Source organism: Poecilia reticulata, linkage group LG14 (assembly GCF_000633615.1).
Source record: "Poecilia reticulata strain Guanapo linkage group LG14, Guppy_female_1.0+MT, whole genome shotgun sequence".
In the NCBI taxonomy this organism is placed as follows: domain Eukaryota; kingdom Metazoa; phylum Chordata; class Actinopteri; order Cyprinodontiformes; family Poeciliidae; genus Poecilia; species Poecilia reticulata.
Genome location: NC_024344.1, coordinates 11,297,873 through 11,315,166, shown reverse-complemented (window position 1 = coordinate 11,315,166; position 17,294 = coordinate 11,297,873). Strand labels below are relative to the sequence as shown.

At 41.8% G+C, this 17,294-nt stretch overlaps 1 protein-coding gene across 1 annotated transcript in view; it reads left to right on the top strand.

The window, feature by feature from the left end:
- Positions 1 to 16,646, top strand: part of ephb4a (eph receptor B4a) — a 51,236-nt gene extending 34,590 nt beyond the window's left edge. The window contains exons 4-17 of the mRNA XM_008427761.2: positions 122 to 512; positions 3,303 to 3,455; positions 6,494 to 6,829; positions 6,948 to 7,072; positions 7,873 to 8,038; positions 8,341 to 8,440; positions 10,466 to 10,530; positions 10,668 to 10,781; positions 11,154 to 11,401; positions 11,482 to 11,697; positions 11,816 to 11,965; positions 12,916 to 13,109; positions 15,177 to 15,335; positions 15,447 to 16,646. Coding sequence (XP_008425983.1) covers positions 122 to 512; positions 3,303 to 3,455; positions 6,494 to 6,829; positions 6,948 to 7,072; positions 7,873 to 8,038; positions 8,341 to 8,440; positions 10,466 to 10,530; positions 10,668 to 10,781; positions 11,154 to 11,401; positions 11,482 to 11,697; positions 11,816 to 11,965; positions 12,916 to 13,109; positions 15,177 to 15,335; positions 15,447 to 15,555 — 2,526 coding nt within the window. The 3' untranslated portion in view covers positions 15,556 to 16,646. The remainder of the gene's footprint in view (positions 1 to 121; positions 513 to 3,302; positions 3,456 to 6,493; positions 6,830 to 6,947; positions 7,073 to 7,872; positions 8,039 to 8,340; positions 8,441 to 10,465; positions 10,531 to 10,667; positions 10,782 to 11,153; positions 11,402 to 11,481; positions 11,698 to 11,815; positions 11,966 to 12,915; positions 13,110 to 15,176; positions 15,336 to 15,446) is intronic.
- Positions 16,647 to 17,294: the final 648 nt, after the last annotated feature.

The following is a 17,294-nucleotide window of genomic DNA, read 5'->3' as shown; positions in this document are numbered from 1 at the left end:
GACGTCTGTTTAATCGGCTAAACAGTCTGACACGTGCGAAGTTACCAGTGGTTGGTTTTTCAGCTCCGTTCTCTGGAATCCGGCCCTTACGTAATATCTTTTCTCCTTCTTCCTGCCTTAGGTGGACACAGTGGCTGCAGACTTTCTCCTGAGGAAGGGCGGGGAGCGGAAATTCAACGTGAAGACCCTGAGGCTGGGCCCGCTAACCAAGAGGGGCTTCTACTTGGCCTTTCAGTCTCAGGGCGCCTGCATGGCTCTGCTTTCTGTCAGGGTGTTCTTCAAGAAGTGTCCTCCCCTCGTCAGCGTGCTCTCGTCTTTCCCAGAGACAGTCCCCCGTTATTTAGTGCAGGAGGCGCAGGGTTCGTGCGTGGAGCACGCCTCCCTGCAGGGGCCCCGGCCCCGACCCCCTAAGCTCTTCTGCGGCGAAGACGGCCAGTGGGTGGGGCAGCCGACAACTTCCTGCGCTTGTCTACCTGGATTTGAGCCGGTGGAGATGCAGACCCGCTGCGCAGGTGAGACACCAGATAAAAAAAAAAAAAAAACATGCATATTCTGGCAGACAAAACAATGAGATTTGAGCGGGGGAGGGGGCGCATACATGTTTGAGAGGAAATAAAAGTCGAAGGAAGCTAATGAGGCAGGGCAACGACCGTGACACTGTGGGGACAGTGGGAAAGGTCGACTTGAGCTTCACTCATCTCTGAAAAGGAAGAGCAGGGTCAAAGGCGTCCTGCTGCGGCAGCTCTGAGTTCAGCTCAGATAGAAGGAGCTCATGAGGAGCTCAGAAGTCGGGGGCGGGGGAGGCGACACGTGAAGGTGGCGCTCCGGGTAAAGATTGTATCAGTTTGAGAACATCAAAGCAAAGCACACAAGAAAAGAAGGAAGAAGCAGAGTAATTCTCTGAGGAGCTGTGCAGCAGCCTCCGTCTAATGAGTCCAATTAACATGCCTCGTGCGCAAACACTCCCAACGTGCGCGCTTAGCACATCCCACCGCCGCGGACAAACGCGCAGCGCAACGAACAAAGAAGCACAAGAAGGAGCGGCGCATTTCCTCCAGAAAAGCGTGCTTCTTGCTGCATGCTTGTGAAAGCAGGATTCGGCTTGATCTCTGTGGGAGGTATAATGATTTCATTAAAAAAAAGGAATAACTTCTAACATTATGTTTCTGGTGAAGTGCCATTTGCAGCATTCTGTCACAGAGGAAAGCTGTGAGGGAAAAACACTCACTAGGCCATAAAAGGAAATTGCCTCCATGGAGAGATTGGACAGTTAATTTGCTTCATACGCGGGTCATTTTCTCAAAATGAAATTGACACCTAGCTTTGAAATCATAATCGTTTTGCTGTTCCTGGGACAATACGTATAGATTCAGGCTCAACTCAACGTCCAGAACTTCGGAATGCTGTCAAAATGATTTAGCGTCATCAGGAAGCTTGAGCAGAATGTTTAAGCTTCGTTGTGGAAGTGAACCTTTAACCATGTTTTTATACGACTTCTTCGGACCGTTACACGGCCCTAAAGGCTGGCGTAGCCATGCCACAGTGCAAATAACTGGATTGAAAATCCTCACTCTGTTGAAATCTAGCAGCTGCACACACTTTTTCAATAAACGTTATGTCCTCTAACTGATTCTCCAATCCTTCTGCTATTTTATCCTTGCAGAAATCAAAAATGTTCACCTCTTTCATGAGATGAAACCTCTGCCTTTTGCTCTCNACCACTTTGAGCTGGAAACACCATTCAGACTTTAAACATGTCACAAGGCATGATGTACACCAAAAGCTTCAGCTGTTAATGCTTTTTTATGGGCTGTATAAAATCACAGTGTTATTTTTCAAGTATTTGATCAAATGCAGCTTTTTTTTCACCTAAAACATCAACGTGACACGACCCACTCTACCGTTAAAGCTACATTCCTACAGTCCACAATTTCTGCTTATAGCCTTTTCCTACTGCTACACCCTTAACAATACACCAAAAGTTTATATGTCAGAAGAGAAATGAATAACGGGAACAGTGTCGTAGGGAATTTGAGCTAAATGCTTCAGAAGCAAGTAAATCAATTCCTAAAGGTCTAGTTTTGAAAGAAGTAAATAACTATTTACTGCTGTTATTTGCTGCTGTGCTCATATTTTCATTTAAAACTTTATTTTTTTCTGATTAAGTCCTGCAAAGAGTCAACTTTCTCAGCTAACTTGACACATTCATTCAATCAATAAACTTATGTAGCTAAAGTTAGTCTTTTCTAAACAATGTCAGTCAACTAATTTTTTTATTCTAGTCCTTTTGGCTGCACACTGGTTTTAATTGAATATGTTAACTCTCTGAGTCGCTGGATTCTCACACGTTAAAAATTGTTCTCACATGTGGGAAAGTTCCTGCGGCAGAATGTCAGTCAGAGGCCCGTCGACCCCGGGAGTCACGTCACTTCTCACCGGAAACAGTGTTATAATTGGTGTGAACATTTATTGTTTTAAATCTTCTGTACTTGAGCTGCCACTTCGAGTGTAAACACCGCGTGTGGCGTCACGGTGACAGTCGACTGCACATTCACATGCTGGCCGAGACTCCGTTAGCTCGTTGAACGCAACGCGGTTCAAACTCACAGTTTTTCTGCGTAGTTTTGAAAAGAACAGAAAAGGAAATCTTATTTTTCTAAAAGTAAGATGCTACATGTTGGGACTTCCATCCATCCCTCCTTCCATGCATTCATTGTTGGAAAAATCCACTTGGATAAACGGCGAGATCTGGCACCTCCTCTAATCTTAGGTTCAGTTTCTTTGACACAGTCGATTTGGCTCAGTTCTGTTTTTTTGTTTTACTTTCAGGAGCACAGAATAGTTTTTTATTTATGTTAAAAAAAAAAAAACAGACAACAATATGAGAATCAGTAAACACAGGTGTTTTTGGTTTTTTTTGCTCTCACAAAGACTAAAAATATGTGGCGTCATTATTAGAACACAGACCAGGTAAAGCCGGTGATGGGCAGATGTCACAGACAGACAGGTTATTTGCACTAAATTGACTATTAGCATCAGCCTCATTACGGTGATTGTCTCAATTTATGACTCTCATTACACAATTGTCTATCAATCTGAAACCATCTGCCACCGTGGGTACAGTGGGAGGAAAAAAAAATTATGGATGTGTTGGCAAATTGAGTTTGACCGAGGTCCGTCGAGGACACGGTGAATGTGACAATTTTGCATAATGCACTTTGATGATGAAAGTCGTGTCTGAAGTTGGTGGAGGAAAAATTTATAATCTCTTCTCATTTAATCTCCCACTCTGTCATCTTCAGCCTGTCCCGTGGGTCAGTTCAAGTCGGGCACAGAGGGACGCTGCAGAGACTGTCCAGAATACAGCCAGGCCCCCATCGGGGGGTCGGCGACGTGTGCGTGTCGCTCCGGATACCTACGTGCGGAGTCCGACCCTGCAGAAAGCCCTTGCTCCAGTAAGTCCACATTAATCAGTCATTAATCCACCGCTGTGGTGTCGGTGCTAAGCAACCGCGTCGTCTACTCCCTTGATCTCGCCGTTTAACTTCCCCTGCCCGTCCTCACTTAGTTTGTTTTTTTGACACCTCTGGTGTTATTTCCCTCTTTTCTCTGGTTTTCTTCAGCCAGCTTTCCCTAAGCTTCTCAGTGGGCTTTGAGATGCATGTCTTTTGTGACAGGCGGCTGGGGTTGAGGTTTTTCTGCTTAAGTGAGGTACTGATAGTCTGAAGTGACACCTCCGTGTCGATTCAGGAATTTCAATTCAGACAGGTTTCAGATGTGTGAATGGGAAGCACTTTTAGTAATTAGGTGCACTGTGTGGAGATGACCATGAAGAGGATGTGGGAGAGAAACAAGCGTCATGTTTTTGACTTGCTGTTTTCTGCAGGTGTGACGTAAATTCCCACCAAATAAGTACACACTAATTTTTATACCAGCAGCGATAAATTTAATTACAAAAGCCCTTATCTCACTTATTTATCGTTTCATTTAGCTGTTCATAATATATTCTATTTTTTTCACTTGATTGCCTGCAAATCTTTATTACATATTTTTTAATTTGTATGCTAAATTCCTAGCCAGCCATTACAAATACAGTGCTGTAGAAAATTATTTGCCTCCTCTTCCCCTTACAGATTTCTTTTGTTTTTGCTTCATTACCCTAAAGCGTTTCATACCATCAGATTTTATTATCAAAGGTAAGCTGAGTAAATACAAATTACAGTTTTCAAACGGGAGAAAAAGCCATCCACGCCAATCTGGTCCTGTGGGAAAGAGGAACTGTCCCGTAACCCCGACTACTGGTTGTGGCAACAAGTAAACCTTTTACGATGCTTATACTTCCAGAATATTTTTTGGATATCATCAAGATGTTTTTCTCTTTCTTTTTTTTTTTTGATCAGCAGTAATTTTTACCATCTGACTCTGCCTTTGATGCCTTTATTGTGTTTACCTTAACCAAGGTAAGAGAGTCTTCAGAGCTTTAGGCGCCGTACTGGGTTCATCCTGGATCAGCAGCAGATTGTTTTTTCCCTCCCTGCTCCATGTTTTCTCCATTTGTGCATAATGACTCTTACTGTGGTCCACTGCAATCCCAAACCGTTAGAAAAAATGATTTTAAACTTTTTTTTTTCCAGATTGGTAAATATCTTATGATGTAGTTTCTCTTTTGTTACTGAATTTCTTTAGATCGGGGCTTGATGTTTTGGTATTTGACATCTTTTAATCTACTTCCTGTTTCAAACAAGGTTTTATTGTAATGATTTCTTTATTCTAAACCTCTGGCAGTGATCAGACCTGAGTATAAAAATTTAACCAAAGATTGAAGGTAATCACGGATAATTGATCAAAGGAAGGAAATTATGTTTTCCTCATTGGGCTTAGTTGGTCGAACATCTTTATTCCCTCATTATTTCAAATTATCAGTTAAAAATTTATTGTTTATGTCCTCAGATTAGTCCTTGTCTGATTGTTTGGTTGACAAATGTTTAGTTTGGTTTTACAGTCTTTCGTTAAAACAATTGCCAAATATGAAGAAATGCGTCAATCGAATGTATTCCAAGTTCCTACAATCCCTTATTGGGTGTGATGTTGTCCCACTTTGGTTTTTAATGAAGAGTACTATTAGCGCTGAAATCACCCGCAGACTCGGTGACAAAGCTCTGTCTCTTTGGCAGGAAGTGATACTGATTCACAGAGCCTGAGTGGTCTCTCTGTTTAGTTATGCTTGGCTTGAGGCAGTAGCTATCTCCTTACAATTTTCAGACGGCGATCATTATCGCCGTGCCTCAGACGAACCTAATTGCACCAGTTGAGTTCTGCAAAACACGCTCCCGCTGTGATGCAAAGTCACTGCAAGAATATTGTTCTTCTTCGTGACTGAATGAAAATGTTGCCAGCCTTTAATGCAAAAAAAATGTAAACAAGTGGTCTGTGTGGGTCACGAGAAAGATGTGAGCAGAGGACATGAGTGCACTCCTGTTGTTTCACTGACATTGAGTGGCACTTAAAAATTAAATATGATTTTGACCTTTTTGTAAAACAATTCAGCATGCAGAATAACTACTTGTGTTTTGCAAAGATTTGTTATTGAGAGCCAAATGAACAGTCACAATGCTTCATGTTTATATGATGGTGAACAGTGACATCCAACAGTGTTCATATGCTGTAAACTTTTCCACACTTTGTAACATTACAACCAGATATTCTCTGCACTTCAGGTGTATATATGACATGCCAACACAAAGTTGTGCTTAAATGTGAAGCGGAAGGAAATGGTACAAGGTTTGCGTAGTTTCCATTTCCAAATAAAATATAATGCAACCAACTAACTTCAGAGTCCAATCGACTGATTTAATCTCGGTATAAATTCAGCTGTTCTGTGAAGGTCTCAGAGGTTTGTTAGACAGCATCAGTAAACAAACAGCATAAGGACCAAAGAACCAAGCAGACAGGTCAGAGACAAAATTATGTTTAAATCAAAGCGATATCTCAAGACCCTAAAATCTCACTGTTGAAATGGAAAACCCAGCAGGACGTGATCATTCACCTAACCTACAGTAAACGGTTGCAGCTGTAATGGCAGCAAACATTGCTTCTGCAAAGTATCGACTCAGAGGACTAAATCCAAATGCAGACCACAAAGGTTTATTTTCAGTATTAAGATATTTCCTTCTGCTTCAATCATGCACAACTCTGAGTTTCTGTCACATAAAATTCCCATAACTTGAACTGAAGTCTGTGGTTGTGACATGACAAAATGTGAAAAGGTTTAAAAGGCATGAATACTTTTGCAAGGTGATTATAAATAAGTGATCAATTATGACATTAGAAATATTGTCAAAAAGGAATAAATTGGCCTTTTTTTCTTCTTCTTCTCAGTGTGGTAAATATGCAACTCCGACTTCAGAAACGGCAATTGGTCAATCCTATCTCACAGTAAATAAAAAGCCAATTAGCAAAATTGCTCATTTCTATACATTTCTTGCTCCTGTAGAGCCTCCGTCGGCTCCTCGCAGCGTCATCCCCCAGATCAACGACACCACGCTCACGCTGGAGTGGAACGAGCCTCTGGACAGAGGCTACAGAGAGGACCTGAGCTACTCCGTCAGGTGCTCTGTATGCAGGTCACCCAGGGGAACCTGTCTCCCCTGCGGAGACAACGTCAGCTACCGTCCGGCTCACGAAGGCCTGCAGGGTCGCAGGGTGGAGGTGTGGGGTCTGCTGCCTCACACGACGTACACCTTCACCGTCCTGGCACTCAACGGGGTGTCTCCGCTCAGCACCAAGGAGCCTGCTGGCGAGAGCATCAATATCACCACCAACCATGAAGGTAAGAGACAAAAGCACTGAAGTTAAAAAAAAAAAAAAGAGAGGGAGAGAGAGAGAAATAAGAGTTTAAATAGTCTGTATTTCGGTCGATATCTATAATCCTGCTGCTATCTGTGCAGTGCCATCGCTTGTGTCTGCGATTCGGAAGAGTGACTCCACAGAGAGCAGCCTGACTCTGCAGTGGTCGGTCCCAGATCAGCCGCACTACAACGTGCTGATGTATCAGCTGCGCTACTGCGAGAAGGTAAACACCACCTAACCGGCGAGTTTCCATTCAGGTTCAGTCATTTATTTAGTTCACTCGTGGTAAGACTCTTCTGCAGCTCTTTTAATGAACTGAGCCCTGATCTGCTGGGTCATAAGATTAACCAGGAAGTTTTAAATTGTTAATGAAGCTTGTTGGTTTCATTAAAACCAAGCTTAGTTACTCCAAAGTTCTGTTCAGAAAGATTTAAAGAAAACTTGAACATTATAGAAATTAGGAATGTCTGGATATCATCAATGCAATATTCTACAGGAATCTTATCTGATGATATTTTAGAAACTGAACTAAATGGACAAAAAGAATCCCAGCCAAGCAATGGGAGATGTTTTCTGATTGGTTGATTCCAGTGAAAACAATGCAAACAACATGAGGCCTAAATCAAAACCCTGAGGCTCTCCCCAGCTGCTAATCCTCCATCAATGGCCCCCTGCAAACCTCAAATCCTCAGAGAAATTGAACCCCAAACCTAAACAGGTAATGAAGAATACTGCTGGATGAATTAGTTCCTGTGTGACAACAAGGACAGAAACCGTTCTGGACAGAACTGCAGCTGAGATCAGAACCTCAACCTATTTAACATCCCCAGGTTAAGACTATTTTAACTTGCCATCATTGGAGAGTAAGAAAATCCAGGGTTACTTCATTAAACATATCAAGATGCCAGCAGATTACTTTTCTAGAAGTCTTCTTGGCTTGACCCCACTATTTTTTCTTTTTTCACATTTTACTCCATATTCATACTTTGTTCTCGTCCAGCTTACTTGGGTTTTCTTTGGCAGGAGAGGCGCAGTGAAAATCCGTGCTCATACACAGAGACGAAGAGAAACCAGGCTGTGCTGACAGACCTCCGCAGGGCCACTCAGTATGAAGTGCAGGTCCGGGCGCGCACCCAGGCTGGCTACGGCAGCTTCAGTCCTGCAGTCGTCTTCCGCACCCTGCCTGATGGTAAAATGTTCTTGTTTGCTCTTGCAAAAAAAACAAAAACAATTCTCACTTCTTTTTTTTCCATTTCCACTGAGTTTTTTTTTTTTTATTATTTCTTATCAGCATTCTCAATCCCTGAACTGTGTTTGCTATGCATTCATCGCCTGTGAGATAGTGTCCGAGTATCGCGCCTGTTATTAACGCAGACTCTTGTAATGTCCCATTTGCTACATCGGGGTAAACTCTGTAGTTTGGCTTTTGCACCCATAACTTTCTGAGTAAATGTCTCTTTTTTCTTTCTTTTTTTCCCCCTCCACCTTCAGGATATGACTCTGCCTCCCAGTTCTTGGTGCCTGGCATCCTTATCGCAGTCGGGATGCTGCTGCTTGTCATTTTTGTCGTCTTAGCCGTCTTCTGCCTACGGTGAGAACAAGGGGCTGAGAAGAAGACAAATTTGCATGGGAAAAAAACCCCCTGCTAAAACAACAGGAAATGTGAAAGAAAAGGGCTGGGGAAATCGAAAACCTAAAACAACCATGACCCCCATTTTACAGTTTGGCACCACTTTGTTCTTTTGTTTATACCTATTGTATCTTATCAACCATAGATTTGCTCTGTGCTATCCTCAGTTTTTTTTTCTTCTTTTTTTCTACGTCTGTGAAACGGTGCAGACACCAAGCAGTGTTTGTGATTTCTTTCGCTTACGCAGCTAAAAGCTATCCTGCTCATTAGAACGTTTTCCTGAGGCTTCATTGTTTGAGTAAATAGTGTTGGATGCCATCGTGGAGGGGGGAGCAAGAGAGAGAGAGTGCATAGATCTGGTTAAGGGATGGAGATGACGGTAGAGGTAGAGGGCAGGGAAAGACAGGATGCAGGCGTCCCAGCCCTGTTTCCACAGGACAGGAGAACAATAGCTGTGACCTTGTGGCACATTCACACACACACATGCACACACTCAAACCAGCTACTGAGGCCCAGATCTGCCTCAAACTGAGGGTGGTGCTTTACTGCTATTTTAGGCTTTTGAAGTGGGAAAGAAAGAGAGAGAGAGGGAGACAGCAGCGGTGGAAGGCGGTGATCCAGGAGCCACAGGCTCGTTACGGTCTTGTAGGGATGAGTCCGCGCCGTCGGAATCCTAATGGAGCCGCTTGTGTCAAAGAGCGGGACCGTAGGGGTCGGCTCGGACAACAAGTCATTTTGTATTGTGCCTTTAAGGTTTCCGAGGATTGTTGAGGCCAGGCGAAGGCCTTTCAACCCGGGCCTGTTGTTGTATCAAAGAATACACAAAGTGTAATTGATGGAGGTGTTTTTTTTTTTTTTTAACGCAGCGCTTTTTACCTGGAGGGACGTGGTTTTATTTACACTGTTCTTGTTAGAGTATGTTTTATCACAACATGAGGAACTGTTTCATCAAGATTTTATGTAATAGACCAAACTTTAGTGGCATGTAATTGTTCAATGTAAGGAAAAAGATACAGAAAATGTATACAGATGAAACAATGTGACATGAATTTGTAATGATTAGGTCCAAATTGCTCCAGAAGTTATCACAATAAGCAACATTGTTGTTTTGAGTCCATTTTCAAGTAATGCAGTGGCATTATAATGCAAAAACCCTTTCTCAAAGATCACTAAACTTTAAATTTTTCTAAACATTTAACACTGGACCTGGGAAACATTTTAAATATCCAAAATAAATACATAAAACAACAAATGCAATGAGTTATGCAAGTAAAACTTTTTTTTTTGTAATCGAGTTTTTGGTAGAAAGACGGAAAAAGAGAAAACCACGAAATCACGCAAATGGAAATTACTGAAGTTGTTTTAATTTATTAGTGTTTAACAGATTTATTGCTTATTGTGACAGGCCTAGTAACGATGCCCCTAAATGAAACCCAGTGCATTCTCAACGCTCCTATTTACAACATGAAGTCCGTCTTTATGCAATTTATCTTTTACATAAATATCAAGGTCATGAAGATGAACGAACAGATGTACCCAGATCTCCATCCAGTCTAATTGGTCTTGAGATATTCTGCAAAGAATATCGGGGAGAACTTTCAATCTCTAGATATGCAGAACTTGTGGACACCGACTACAAATGTATGCCACATATTTCAGATTTTTATTTTTATGAAACATAAAAAAAAACAACATAATTTTTCCCATATTATTCACTTCTTTGTACACACAAAATCCCAGTAAAATGCTGTGAGTTGTAGTTGTAAGAAAACACGACAAAGTGTGAAAAGTTAAACTTTTATAAGGAGCTTTTGCTGTTCATTTTGGTGTTATCTCCATTTTTGATCCGTTAGCATCTACTGAAATAATCCTAACAACAATAGCTTCAAAAAGTCTTTAAATACTTGAATTACTTATTTATTCTTTGGGAAACTATGCTTGTGCCATAATCTTGTTACATTTATGCTGTTCTGCTTCCTGCTGCAGCCGTCACAGCCGAATGAAAGATCCCGAGCTGAGCGACAAAAACAGCCAGTACCTCATTGGCCAAGGTAAGCCGGACCTCGGCTGATTTATAACCTGTTCACGTCAGAGAAGCCGTTCCTAATGATGGGCTCTTTGCTGCTCATAGTTCTTGAACATTTCTTTCCTTTCCTTTCCCACGACTCTGTTTGTTCGTCTCTCGCAGGGGTCAAGGTTTACATCGACCCCTTCACCTACGAGGACCCTAATGAGGCGGTGCGAGAGTTTGCCAAGGAAATCGATGTTTCCTTTGTCAAGATAGAGGAGGTTATCGGCGCCGGTACGCTCCACTCAGGCTTTTCCCACTGTTACTACATGTGTAAACCTAGTTACCTTTCTGTGAATTCATTTGGTTTGTGGCTTTTCTTTTGCCTGATCGTCCACTTTAAAAAGAATATTATTAGTCTTTACCTAATTTAGCCTTTAAAATTGATTCATAGGCATTGTCTGGGCTCCTGTTTTTTTAAAGACCAAATTCAATATAGTTGCACCAATAAAGCAATTAACTGATAAATATGTGGCCAACATTATTGGCCCTCATTTACACAAAAGGACACTGCTTGCTGCGAGCGAGCTTCACATTGGCTAGATTAAGCGCTGATGCTCATAATGTGGGAAACGGCTGCTCTAATGGGCGTCTACGTGTCTGCAGGCGAGTTCGGGGAGGTGTGTCGAGGACGGCTGAAAATCCCAGGGAAAAAAGAAAACTACGTGGCGATCAAGACCCTTAAAGGCGGCTACACCGAGAAGCAGAGGCGGGACTTCCTGTCCGAGGCGTCCATCATGGGGCAGTTCCAGCACCCCAACATCATCCACCTGGAGGGCATAATAACAGCCAGCTGCCCGGTGATGATCCTCACCGAGTTCATGGAGAACGGCGCGCTGGACTCCTTCCTGCGGGTCAGTGCGACAACGGGCGCTGTCACGCTGTCTCCCGGGCTGACGCGTCGCAACTAAAGCGTCTCTGTCCTCCCCCGCAGCTAAACGACAGCCAGTTCACTCCCATCCAGCTAGTGGGGATGCTGCGCGGCATCGCCTCGGGCATGAAGTACCTGGCAGAGATGAGCTACGTCCACAGAGACTTGGCTGCCCGCAACATCCTGATCAACAGCAACCTGGTGTGCAAGGTGTCCGACTTTGGCTTGTCACGCTTCCTACAGGAGAACTCCTCCGACCCGACTTACACCAGCTCTCTGGTGAGGCGGCACCAGCACTGATTTACTCATTACTCACAGTTCTGTTTGCCAGGGAATGTCTCAGTGTGTGTGCGTGACGCTTTTTAGGCTTAATTGTTTGCTTTTTTCTTTAATGCAGGGAGGCAAGATTCCCATCCGCTGGACAGCACCCGAGGCGATAGCCTTCAGAAAGTTTACCTCTGCCTCAGACGTGTGGAGCTACGGCATCGTTATGTGGGAGGTCATGTCTTTTGGAGAGAGACCGTACTGGGACATGAGTAACCAGGATGTAAGTTTCAGCAAAAAAGGCGATTTGGCCTGAAAGTAAAATCTCTGATTATTTTTTTTATATCGCATCTGATTTCCGATTTTAAGTGATTTTGGAGGCTTTTTTGCTTACTTTCTTTTCTTAAAAAGAAATTACAGAAATATTTTTCAAAAAAGGTGCTTTTATTTAAATCATCGCTTCTGTGGTTGAAAGATGGAGTGTATGGTAATTTCTGCTTAATTACAAAAATACAGTCAAAATATTAGCAGATAAGATGCAATTTTACCAGAAATAAGTTAAAATTACGAGGGATAAAAAAACGTAGTTATCAGGATCTGATGTGTGCATGTTTGTTTTTTCTTCAAAATTTGTTTGGACAAAGTCTACTTCTAATAATTTGATGCTGATCTATTATTTCTACTAAATATTACCTCTAAATTTTATACCAAATGATAAATTCACCAGATGTTCAACATTTATTATTGATTTTTTTCTTTTTGCAATTTTTTGTGTTGAAGTTCCCATAAAATTACTGCTTGATTGTCTTAATATTACGACTTTATTCTTGTAATTTAAAACAGTAAAAAATTCAAAGTCCAAGTAAACAGAAGCTTGTCAAACAAGATGGCGGCCCACGGAGTGCTGACATCACTGTGAGCAGCTTCTAAACTGGTGACAAACAAAAAAAAAACAGATTATCCAAAAATTAAATCTTCAAAACCCCAAAATTTGATTAAGCGATAAAATCTATTTATCGCCACATGGAGCCAGTTGTAATAATCCGTTTCTGAATTTGTTCGAATTATTCACGTCACTACTTGGAATTAGAAACTGAATTCTAGCCATCATGTTGCTAATTATATACGCCGTGTTTGTGCCCTCACTAAACTCCTTGCATCTCCGAATCGATCCAAACATCATTTAGTCGAAACACTTTGTTTGAACAGCAGCCGTTTGTCTCCCATTGTCAGGTAATCAATGCCATCGAGCAAGACTACCGGCTGCCCCCGCCGCCCGACTGCCCCTCCCACCTGCACCAGCTGATGCTGGACTGCTGGCAGAAGGACCGCTCGGCGCGTCCCCGCTTTGCAGACCTCGTCAGCGCTCTGGACAAACTCATCCGCAACCCGGCCTCGCTGAAAATAGTCGCTCAAGAGGCAGGAGGGTAAGAGTGAAAACACGTAGCTTTAGAAAATGTTGCGTTTTTCCGTTGTTCGGTGATCCAGGACATTTTTTGTAGATGTGATGCTGAGTCATTGTTTTTGTCTGTGGCTTGTCCACATGGTTTGGAGAAAACTACGCTGAAAGCTCTCCTTACTATTTTGGCTTCAGCTACGGTCAAGCAGCAACCTCTCATCTGTTTGACACAAATCTGTTTGGTTTCATGCACAAAGAGGTGAAAGCGTCTTTCATGCTGCAGTGAGCCTGTAAAATTCTGCCATGATACCTAAATGAAAACAAACAAAATTTGGAAACTCCAGCGCTGATGACGTTTGCATATTTTGTCACACTTATTTTACATCGTGCAGTCCTGTGTTTTAGAACAATACATTACAGCATCAACAGTGAATTTATGCCAAAGTTCTGTTTGTCATTGCAGTTTTTCACATTGCTAAAGGAAAGCAAACATGGAAAAGGAATTATGTTAGTCTTTTCAAATAAAAACAACACAAAAAAAACCTTAACTGCTCCTTAAAAAAATAAAGATTCAATATTACTAATCAAGCTAAGGAATTATGTTGGCCTTTCAGCTTTAATATTTCATGAGTTGCATTGAACTACTGTATGATTGTGTATCGTAATAAACGGCTCAAAATAAAAGCATCTGGTCATGTAAAAATGCCCTTTCAAAAAAGCTCACAAATGAGCATCAAAATAAAAGTCTGTCCTTTTCACGGAGAAGGTTCTGAATTGCTAATGGAGCTAAGCTAGTCATGAAAAAGAGATTATGCTAGGTCTTAAAAATAGAGTTCATAGGTGACCTTTAAAATAATTGTCTTGCTCTTTCATGGGTAAAATCATTAAACGTGCTTCAAAAATTACAGGTCTTGAAAGAGCAACCGTTTCCTATGTTGGTTCTCTGTAATGTGCCGTTATTTAGAAGCGAATGATCCAAAAGCAGTCTGGGTTTGGACGGTGCTAGTTTCTTCATAGATAGCATTTTTATCTCAAACTTTATTCTCCAGACATGTCGTAATCTTCCCATCTTTCTTTTGTTTGTTTTTCTTTGTATTTTAGCTGCTGTTTCTGCTGATGTTTTTGTTTTCTACGCTGCTTAACTCTGACCTTTAAATCACTTAGGCATAAAAAACTCCTAAATTCAAAAGATGGAGTGGTGCTGTATCTACAGAAAAATGACTTGGCAAGGAATCTATTTTTAATTGAATATAGAGGCACTTTACTGCCAGATGAAAACATAGTTTCCATTTGTCTTGTTTACATTTTGTAAAATCAGTAATTTAACACAGACAGACATAAAAAAGTATTTATGCACCAACAATGTGAATCTCAACAAACCTCAAGCTAAACTGGAAAGAAATAAAATGTTACTACTTTAATCTCTTGTTCCCTACATGCTGTTGTTGTCAGACACAAAGGCCGGTCTGAAAATTAGTAACAATAAAGTCCAGGAAGAAACTTTGAAAGACATTTAGTAGATTTTTGTTGAACTTTTGCACAAAAGCTTTATAAAACAAAGGATAAAACTCAACTTTTCCATATGCTAAGCACTCTAAAATAGCTAGTTTAAAACCATCACAGTACGTATGTCTTAATGGCATCGACAGAGAGGCGGACTGATCTGTTTCTGATTGACTGACTGTCGCGCTAACACACAGATAAAGTCAGCAGCATGTGTATTCCCTGATTGAAAGGGCTGCCAATGTCTCTTTCTGGGGTCATTTCAAAGTCCTGACAGTAGCAGGACAGCCATTACCCTCCCACTGCCCGTTCCGAGATGCCACCTCAGAGTCCTGCTGTGAACTGTCAGCTACTTGCTGTGCCCATTTCCCTTCCTTCGCATTCCGCCTGTCAGCTGGTTACATACCGTTGAAGACGCTCCACCCCTGACAAATCCCATTGTTTGTAGCCGTCAGTCAGCGCGCCCCAGATTATGCCTCTCCCCATCAGCCCAACGTTGCTGCAGGACGCGTGGAAGCTCCTCGCCGCTGTTTTGGTGACAGTGAATGTAAGTCATTCTTTTGTTTGTCGGCTTTCTCCACCCCCTCTGCAGGCCGTCCTACCCCCTGCTGGACCAGCGCGCACCTTTGGCTCTCTCACCGTGTTCTTCAGTTGGCGACTGGCTGAGGGCTATCAAGATGGAGCGCTATGAGGACAGCTTCCTGCAGGCTGGCTTCAACTCAGTAGATCAGCTGGCCCAAATCACTGCACAGTTAGTTTCTTCTGTTCCCAACTGGCTCGTCTGATGTAGCTTTTAATTTTGATTGGAAGTGTTTTCAGGTGCTTTAATGGCCTTTACCATCCTGCTTTTTCTGTGTTTCAGGGATCTGCTGCACATGGGTGTGACTTTAGCTGGACATCAGAGGAAAATCCTCTCTAGTATTCAGACAATGACCTTGCAAAACAAGAGCTCGGCAACTGTGACATTCTAGCTGCTCTGCCCTTCTTCATCCTGGACGTGAACACAGCGCACAGGTGTGTGCCGCCGTGTCCTAGAGCACTCTGGATTCTTTCCTGTGACCCACTTTGAACACAAACGGAGGAAGGAGGAAGATTGTATTCACAACCAGGGAAAAGAACAAAAAAGAAGAGGAAAAAAAATAGCAGATAAAGATGACTGGTGAGACTTGAACCAATCACCTGGAGTAACCAGGTGGTAAAGTCATCTAGACTTTCTCTGTCAGATTTTTAAGTTTGCAGTCAGTATTTTTACATCTAGCAAGTATAGAACCAAGTGCATCTGCCAAACCATGATGAGCGACAAACCAGTGTTTACAGTTTCTAAAGTTTCATTCTCAAAGTGTCATTTACTTATATTGTTGCTCCCCCAAAAGGTTTCCCTTTTAACCAAAGGAGACAAAAAAAATGCTAATCTAAAAATTATCTTTTGTTTCCAGGTTGCTTTTATGATTGGGAATGAGAACGTTTTTGTTTGATTCTGGCTGTCTTTTTATTAATCCTTCTGGATCACCTTCCATGTCAGTACTGCACATTCTAATTACGGGAATAGTTTCCTTCCATTATATTTCAGAACGACCTCGTCTTTACTCAGGTGTGATGTGTAATACAGACTTCAAGGAACGCTGTAGATGCCCGTAATCAGAAGCCTCATCTTCCTCAAGTCTGGCTCCCCCTTCGCCCGCTAAAAAATAAAAAATACAAGAGGAAAAATGAGGCACAAAAGAGACATTTCAGCACTTTTGTCATTTCAGAGTGATTTGTAATCTTGTGCGATTTGATGCGTTTATCCTGGGCTGTGTTTCTGTTGGATGTTTTCTGCTGGCAGCTCATTTTTGCTCTAATCAGCCAGAACAAGGACCAAGTGGACTCAGAGACCAGAGAACACTGTAGAATTGGATTTTCCATTTTATCTGGCCTCAAAACATGTTTTTAATCGATATTAGTGATAATGTACATTTTTAATACTCTTATTCTGTATTCTCCATCATCTTCCAGTGCCATTTATATGTCTATATGTGGTCTTAAATGACTGTTTTATAAAGCAGATATCTTTCCTGTGGGATTCAGTGCGTCTTGTTTTTTTTATACCTTGAAGTTGGAACTCCTGCTTGAAAATAAGCTAACAAGCTAACAAATAGCTGCACTACGTTTCCATGTTAAATGCTAACCAGTAGGGATGTACCCGCTAATCTCACGAGCGCTAGCTAGTTACAGTTAGCATGACTTCGCCTGATGAATTTGTTAGATACCCTAACAACTACTCTTAAATAATTTCTTTGGCAGCATTTTGGGTTTCCAGTAGGAATGATAAATGGTAACAAAGTGGCAGACAAGACAAACAATATATAAACACTGCAAGTTGTTCAGACGCTGAAGTAGGCAGAAAACGTCGCTATAGCAACCGATAGCTGGACATCTAGAGGTGAGTTTAGCTACATCACAGTCCATCAAAAGCGAAATGGTGAATGTAGTGCAGAACAATCACAGTTAAAGCGCTCTCCTAAGGTTTGAAGACAAAAGAAATAATTAAAAAATATATATCAATTTGATGTAATTGTGACAAAAATTACTAAAAAATATAAGATTACGACTTTACTGTGACTCGACTTGTTGGCTTTAGGCATCGTTACTACTGTCGCTTTATATTTAGAAATTTCACTTCACTTTTAAGTATAGTGATATTTCTGTCCTCAGTGCTGGTAAAATATTT